We start from the raw sequence: 7,985 nt of genomic DNA, 5'->3' as shown, positions 1-7,985 counted from the left end.
AGCTGCTCTCCCCGCTCCGACACCAGAAAATAGCGGCATTTGATGGTGTCACTGCTTCCAAGCAACAGCGAGTGGGGAAGGTAATTCAACAGTGAGCAGCCTGCATTTGAAGAAGCCGTGGGGGCAGCTCTTCAAGGGAAAGGAGAAAGAATTGTCTAAGGGTGTTTCCAAAGAAACGCTTGAATGGATCTGCTTCCCGAGATAAGCGGCCTGCACTTGCATCGTGACTAGACTCCCGGCCTCCATGTGCCAACTGCTCACGCTCCCCGAATGGGGACCCTCTTGGCTGTGCTCACGGGGCACGACCTCCGGCCTGGGATCGACACACACACGTCCTGCTTTTGAAATCTTTATTGATACGGTTTATTACATACAAAAGAACACACGTGTCATTAGATGCATCATCACGATCACAGAGTATCACAGTATCTAATTGTTAAGTGCATGCATTCAAGAAAACGGGGGGCGTAGCAGAGCAGAGGCAGTTTCGGTAAGGGTATGTACAATGACCCGGGTTCCACGTCGTCATGTAAACACAGCTTCCTCACCTAATGCGCTAGCCCCACCGGCGGTGCCGAGGTGTCCCCTGTGCGGGCCGAGCCCCTCTGGGCCCCCCCCCCACCTCTGCCTTTCACCTCGGTGGCCGGCGTGGACCTCGAGCAGGCACTCATCAATAAAAAAATAGCACTTATCAAATTATTCTGCTATTCCCCTTAAAGAGCACGTATTCGGTGAATATGCCATCATAGCCCTTTGTTAAGGAGTCAACGATCACAGGACAGTTGTTTTCGTCTGAACTCATGATTCCAGGGTGAAGGTCTAGGTGCGGTGATGTCGGAGGTTTGGTACGGATGACAGGGAGCCGAGAAGCAAGGGCGGCAGGTTCTGTCCCACACTGGTGGACATCTCCACAGTGCGTGAGTGGCTGCTTCAGAAGGGAAGGGGGAGTCTGATCTGACCTTGAGTTCCTGTTCCGAGTCGGTGGGTCGCCTTTTCAGATAAACACGCCAAGGAGAGCCTTCTCCCTCGTGCGCAGCTGTGTGCGTGGAGGCGCATGCGCCGCACACAGCCGCAGCGTCCACACCCACCGGTCTTACAGATGCCGCTGCGGACGCCAAGGAGTTTACAGACACGACACTTTGTGGTCAAATACAGGGGACACACACAATAAGTATCACGGCACACTAAACGAGGACTGTGCAAAGGAAGGTGGGCGATGGGGACTATTCCACGACACTTGGGATGATGGTTTCCTGCCCCCCCCCAATGTCCCATCCTAACTTCTGAGTCACTGTGCAAATTCGTTCTCTGCCTGCCTGTACTATTTGACTTCCTCCCTCTTACCTGCCTTGTCTGACTCTTCGGGGACAAGGATGACAACCGTGCCAGGCTGGGGAGAGGAAAAGGCCCTTTGTGAGCCAAGGCAGTAGCTGATGGGCACAGAGACAGAAGCCGCAGAGAGATTAGCTAGAGAGAGTCTCTCCCGACCTGACCGAGGAGGCCTGCCTTCCTCGACAGCAGGGGGAGGGCTCTGAGGAGGGAGGACTGGTGTCTTCCACCAGGGCGGGGCAGGGGGTTATGGGCGGGGGCCACAGACAACAAGGGGGAGTTTACTGGGTGGCAGGAGTAACTCTTTCATCCCCCAGGGCCTGGGCCTTAGGAGTGGCGGCAAAATAAGCTCTTGAAGGCGCTGTTGTAGGTCTTGTTGAAGGCCGTGTAGATGAGGGGGTTGAAGAAGGAGTTGGAGTAGCCCAGCCACAGGAAGAGGCTCTTCCAGATGGTGGGCAGGTCACAGTCGCACAGGGGGCTGACGAGCTCCGTGGTGAAGAAGGGCAGCCAGCACAACGCAAACACCCCGATCAGGATGCCCACCATCACGGCGGCCCTCTGCTCGCGCTGCTCCCTCCACGTGTCTGCGTCAGTGTGGAGGGTGACCCTGTCGTGGCGGGCCGAGTACTCCGTCCTGGGTTCCGTCCTGGGCTCCATCACGGCCTCCGCCCTGGGTTCCGTCATGGGCTCTGTCATGGGCTCTGTCGTGGGCTCCGTCATGGGCTCCGTCATGGGTTCCGTCGTGGGTTCCGTCTGGGGCTCCGTCACGGGCTCCGTCTGGGGCTCCGTCTGGGGCTCCGTCTGGGGCTCCATCTGGGGCTCCGTCTGGGGCTCCGTCTGGGGCTCCTTCTGGAAAACGCAAGCAGAAACTTCGTGACAAGCCGCCATCCCCTGCCCCTTGGGAAAGGGAAGTGCCCATAATTTAGGGGCACAGCAGCATGGGCTTCTGCGCGTGGGGGCGGCACCTGCCACCCTCCTCGCTACTAGGGGACAGCAGAGCCTCCAGCCTGCAATGTGAGTCCTCTAAAGGGGAAACAAGCACCTCGGCTTGTAATAAGTTAGAAAGAAAACATCCCACACAGAAAAGATTTCTTTAAAAAAGATCGATCCCGCCAGAGGGTGAAGGGAGATCATAGAAGACAGATGTGTGGCTGCAGGCCACGCTTTCGAAGGCACGAGGGAGAGGACATTTTATTTACTGGAAAACTGCAAGTGGCGGAAACCTTGACCCATCCTGTACTCCAACTGGTGGCCGATATTTCCAGGTCCCTACCAGGAGCACACTGGTTTCGTTTCTGTGGCTCGCTGACGAGTTCAGTGGCCAGGGTCTGCTTCCACACGGAATGTTCCAGCACCCCGGGTCGTGCTCCCGTTAGGTCATGGGACCTCCCCAGGAGCATGCCTGCGCTGTGTATGGAGACATTACCAGAGACACGGCACTAGCCCGCAGACGGAGAGATGACAGGGGGTAGAGTGAGCCGGGAACAGGCTTGTCTTCCCTGTGTTATCAGGAGTCTGCTTTTTTGTGCAGATAGGGACAGCCTGGACCAGGGTCCAGGGGGGTCAACTGGACCTTGCGGCACCTACCCAAGACGCAGCGCCAGCTGAAGCCACCCGTCACCACCGGCCACCTAGGCTCTGCCTCCTCGCAGCCGAGTGATGAGGGGCTCAGTTAAATTAGTCAACAGGTCTTCAGAACTCCTAGGAAGCCTCAAAATTGGACGTTACCTCACGGGGTGAGTCCCCAGCGCTGACAAAACCCACCCAGCATGTCCCTGCTAGTCGGTTCATTGTGAATTACTCTCACGTCCTCTCCCTCCTATTATCACCGCCAGTTCAGCAGCCTATGACTCACCGTATAATCCTCAGCCGAAAGAAAAAGAATGTTCTCGTGATTGTCTGTAATTGAAGAAGCGTCTTTGCCCCCCCCCACCCCGCAACAGAACTTCGATATGCTAGTCCCAAACCCTAACACCCAGTTTGTTGGTGGGGATTGTATTAAAAAAAAAATCCAGATCTGATATAGTCCAGTCTTTCTGATAAAATACAATTTTTTTTTTTTTAACAGAAGCCAGAGTGTTGAATGACTGAACATGTAAAACCGCCAAAATCGGAGACGGGGCTATATGCTAGTAAGGGGTATGTTTCAGAATCATTCACGTCTTTCACTTGTGACAGGAATGTCATCTTGCCCTGGCAGGGTTGCTCAGTGGGTTGGAGTGCCGTCCCCTGCACCAGAAGGTTGTGGGTTCGATTCCCAGTCAGGGCACATACCTCAGCGGCAGGTTCAACCCTCAGTCGGAGCAGGAACCGGAGGCAGCCGTTCGGTGTTGCTTTCTCACATCCACGTTTCCTCCCCTTCTTCCCCTTCTTCCCCTTCTTCCCTTCCTTCCCTTCCTTCTCCTCTTCCTAAAATCAACAGAAATATACCTTTGGGTGAGGACTGGGGTGGGGGGCGGGGGGAAACACATCACCTTCAGGTGTCCTTTAAAAAACCAACAGGAAATGCATGTTCCTTGGCGCTGTGATGCTCTCTGAAAACATCCCGAACTGAGTTTCCTGGGAGGATGTCCAGGAGCTGAAGCATGTGGTCTGCTGCTAAACCAAGAACCTGGGGACAACAAAGCAGAGGATCCCAAGACGAGGGGACCGTCCTGGTAATACTCAGACCGTATACCTGCAACTTCCTCCGAGCCGACCACTTCTCTCCTGCAGCTGCTGGGCTCTTGGAGCGGGGCTGAAATCAGCTGTTTCGCGTCCACCCTGAGCCTGGGGTCAGTAGGACCCTTTGTGAGGGGAGGACTAACTGCCCCACCCCCACCCCCATGCTCTCAAAGGACTGCAGGTCCTTCCAGAGCAGGCAGAGATAAAATCCTCTCAGGGAGAAAGTCCTGGGGCAGCGACCGCCCTGGGGAGTTATGTTTGCATTTCAAAGACCAGGAGTTGACAGTAGATTACACACTCTGAGCCTTGGGGCATCTGTTTAAGTAGCTTAACCCTAGTAGCCTGGGAGTCTACCCTTCAGCTGCCTGGGCTAACACTGTAGAGGAGGCAGAGCAACCTCTTTTTACAGGAAACGACCAGGCAGGCTGGCAGCGTGACGCTGTGGCTGAAAGAGTACCCGGAGTGGGGGACTGGGGATGAAGTGCTCCCACAAACTGCGGGTAGGACTGGGCGCTCTGTGGCCACGAGTCCCTCTCGCACTTACTGTGGTTCCAGGACACGTCACTTCTCAGTGCCAGCCCCTCCCTCTGGAAGGCCAGGTAGCCGGGGTGGACTCACACCTGTGGAATACCAGCCAACCTGCCACGCAGCTCACAGGAGGATGGTGACCCACTCACACCTCGGAGAGCCCACCTGTGCCCTTGCTCTGTCACCCCGGGACAGGGACAAAGACAAGGACAAGGTCTCTCTGTCTCGTGTTGCCTGCCCCTGCCTCAGTGTCTGACTCAGGTGAGGAGCTCGGTGTGCGTGTGAACCAAAGCTCAGCAGGTCAGTAAACAGGGAAGAAGGGCTGCGTGCCCAGGTAACACAGCTACTTCCTGGGGCACTGTATCTGGAAACTTTCGCACCTGTTGACCACCACAAAATCGGGAAACAGGGTCTGTAATTAACCCTTCGCAGCAACGTGAGGCCCGAGGCAGCCCTGTGTACCAGGCACAGCCTGGGCTCCCCCAGGGACCTTGCAAAGCCAAAGGATGTATTTTTCCAAAGCTGTTTGTCAGAGAGGAAAAAAACAAAACAGTGCTAAAAATACATGTTTAAAAGCACAAGGATGTCATGACGCTTTGTTGCTGTCACCTCTGGAGCAGAGCATGGGAGCCCTCCCTCCTTTGCCACAGTGGGCCCCGAGACGGCCCTGTAATTGCTTTTCCCTTTCGAGGGTGTCAGTGCCGCCTGTAAGCAGCCTTTACCTGCACGTTGACGGCAGTGGGTCCATGTGAGTAGGGCCACGTGAGTGACGAAGGTGGCTGGCCCCCTTGCTCCTGCCCCGGAGTGGGGGCAAATGTCACGCACCTGAGCCCCAGGTGGTTCGGTGGCACTGTTGTGCCTCGGCCCCCTGTGCTGTTTAGAAATCTAACAGGTCAGGGATTCCCAATCTGGCAGTATTGACCTTCAGGTGGGAATGATTCTTTGCTTGGTGGTGGGTGGGGGCGTGCTGTCCTGCCTGCCTGACAGGCAGCTTGTCACTCTTCAGGTCAGGGACCCTGCAGCATGAACCCTGGCAGAATGGCTCAGAGCATTTTTTTTTTTTCCCCAAAGAAGAGGTTTCACAGTTTGCACCTCCTTCCAGTGCCATCCATGACCCCGAGAAAGTGGCATGTGGGAAAGAAGCACAGGTCTGCCCCGTGGCTAGAGACACACTCCAGCCCTGCGCACGGGGGTCCCTGTCCCTGGTCTCTGCACACAGGAGGCCATTAGCTTCCTCTCCCCAAGTCCTGGTCATCAGAAATGTGCCCTGTCATCCCCAATGTCCCCTGCAGTGTGTGTGGGGGGAGCAAAAACACCCCCCTGACTGAGAACATTGTTCTAGATGAAAGGGTGGGTAGCTACCGACCCCTTTTCCCTCCTCCCTCCCCTGCACCCAGCCCTTCCAGGCTGGGCTCATGGGCTGTGGCTGGAAGAAGCTCTGATTGTGGCGGCCATCACAGTGGGTGCCTCACCTTCCCCAGACCACACTCTCCATGACAAAGATGGCGTCATTGTCATTGCGTCACCCCTGCACCAAAGCCAGACCTGCTCAGCATGCATGACCAAGTCCACCTTGTTGCCCAGACCAGAAAATGGGCACTGCGTAGACACCAGACCTGCTTGAGAATGTGCATTAGGTTTGAGGGATCATCCTTGGCAATGGGTGGGGGGCCGAGGGGGGGCCCAGGACCACCACTACCAGGTGACCAAGAGTTAACAACTGCAGGAAAGTGGGGGTGGACAGAAAATGACAGAAGAGCCCTCCCCGTCACCTTCGCAGTTATTACACATTACATGCCGTATGTAGAGGGCGGGCTGGGGGACTGCCTGCCTCAGGCTGCCCCCTGCAGCTCTGCCCACGTGCAGGGAGGCAAACGAGCGGCCCTCCGCCACCATGCAGCCCAAGGGGGCTGGGGGCTGGCCCCAGAATGTGGCGCAGGCAGTGGACAGGGGCTCCCTGAGTCCCGTGGAGACCCACCTTCAATTTCGCATTGTGAGATGCAGCACTCAGCAAACCCAAGGGCGTTTCATTTGCAAAGAGAGACAGAGACCGGGTGGAAACACGCACCTGCGTTGCCTGGGGCACGGCCATCTTCCTGCCAAGCCGGGCCACCACCTGTCCCTTCCCCCTTGCTGGAACAGCCCCCTGGAAGGCCAGGAAGCTGCCAGACCCCCAAGCACAGCCCCAGACATGACCCCTTCGGCTGTTCTAAGTCTGGGAGCCCAAGGGGACCCCGTAGATGGCCCAGACCCCTCGTTTTACACAGAAGGGAGGACTCCATCACCATGGTGACGAAGGACATTACCGGCTCTGGGACCCCGACCCCTGATTCTTTCTTTGGGTCTCCCAGCCCAGCCAAACCCCTGCCCTCCCCCAAAGAAAAACCTTTAAAAGTTCCACTTTCTACACACTCGAGGGGAGGTGTACTGGGCATGAAGCCTGCTCAGACACAAAAAGAGGGGCTTTTAGGGCTCAGTGGCACCCACCTTCCCGGCGTCCGCCGTGGGGCGCACGCAGTTGTTCTTGCGGAAGCCAGCGCGGCACTTGGCGGCCCTGTAGATGCGGCAATAGACGAAGAGCACCACGAAGAGCGGCAGGAAGAAGGCACTCACGGTGGAGAACAGGGTGTAGGAGAGCTCCCGGCTCACCTGGCACACCTGCTCGCCCTCGGAGTAGATCTCCCCCCAGCCGAAGAGCAGCGGCGCCAGCGCAATGAAGGCGGAGATCGCCCACGTCACCACGATCATGCCGTTGCATGCGCGCCTGCGCATGCGCAGCGTGTACTCGAGGTGGCGCGTGATGGACCAATAGCGGTCCAGCGCGATGGCGGTGACGTTCCAGATGCTGGCGGTGCAGCAGAGCACGTCACACGCCACCCAGAGCTGGCACAGCCGCTGACCCAGGTGCCAGCGCCGCCCGGACAGCTCGTGCACCAGGCTCAGCGGCATCACCAGCGCGGCCACCAGCACATCGGAGACGGCCAGGGACGCCACCAGGTTGTGCGGCACGCGGTGGAAGGTGCGCACCCGGGCAATGGTCGCCAGCACCAGCAGGTTCCAGGCGAACGTTGCTGCCACTAGGCAGCCCAGGAAGGTGAGGGCCAGCACGCCCCAGACTGAGTGGAGGGGCTGGCTGGGGCGCGAGTCTTCTGCGCCCATGCTGATGTTGGACTCCGGAGGGGTAGGGGTGTCGATGGAGGAGTTGGTGATGTTCTCCAGAAAATCCATCTCTGGGCCAGGAGACTGGCCCGAGGTGCGTGCAGAGAGGGGTTCAGGAGGACTTCAGGTGGTCACTCTGCTCAGTGGGCTTCTAGGAAATGCCTGTGAGCATCTGGGGAGATTGCGTGGAGGAGAGGGAGCAGGTCTGAACCCCTCAGAGGCTAGAGGAGCAGAACCCGAGGGCTGCGTCTCTCAGCCAGGGCTATCGAAGCTATCACATGCCCGGGGCTCTTCGCTTCTGAGGA

At 57.4% G+C, this 7,985-nt stretch overlaps 1 protein-coding gene across 2 annotated transcripts; it reads right to left on the bottom strand.

Moving 5' to 3' along the window:
• Positions 1-342: 342 nt before the first annotated feature.
• Positions 343-7,821, bottom strand: HTR5A (5-hydroxytryptamine receptor 5A). Of its 2 annotated transcripts, XM_053926736.2 has the most exons (3): positions 7,009-7,793; positions 3,604-3,738; positions 343-2,178 (listed from the first exon to the last, which is right to left on the bottom strand). In XM_053926736.2, the coding sequence occupies exons 1-3, from the start codon at positions 7,747-7,749 to the stop codon at positions 1,657-1,659; spliced, it is 1,398 nt and encodes a 465-aa protein (XP_053782711.1). In that variant the 5' UTR covers positions 7,750-7,793; the 3' UTR covers positions 343-1,656. The 2 variants fall into 2 exon arrangements, with proteins under 2 accessions (XP_053782711.1, XP_024420319.1); XM_024564551.4 differs by lacking the exon at positions 3,604-3,738 and having other exon boundaries at positions 343-1,975; positions 6,995-7,821.
• Positions 7,822-7,985: the final 164 nt, after the last annotated feature.

This window comes from Desmodus rotundus, chromosome 6, assembly GCF_022682495.2.
Source record: "Desmodus rotundus isolate HL8 chromosome 6, HLdesRot8A.1, whole genome shotgun sequence".
NCBI classification, from domain to species: domain Eukaryota; kingdom Metazoa; phylum Chordata; class Mammalia; order Chiroptera; family Phyllostomidae; genus Desmodus; species Desmodus rotundus.
This window is presented reverse-complemented; position numbering and strand designations above follow the sequence as displayed.

Excerpts from the sequence above, each read along its gene's own strand:
- HTR5A (XM_053926736.2), bottom strand. The coding sequence starts at position 7,749 with ATGGATTTTCTGGAGAACATCACCAACTCCTCCATCGACACCCCTACC. Across the intron at positions 3,739-7,008 it reads CCACGGCGGACGCCGGGAAG|GAAGAGGAGAAGGAAGGGAA; the intron begins GTGGGTGCCACT and ends TGTTGATTTTAG. Across the intron at positions 2,179-3,603 it reads GGGTTGAACCTGCCGCTGAG|AAGGAGCCCCAGACGGAGCC; the intron begins GTATGTGCCCTG and ends TGCGTTTTCCAG.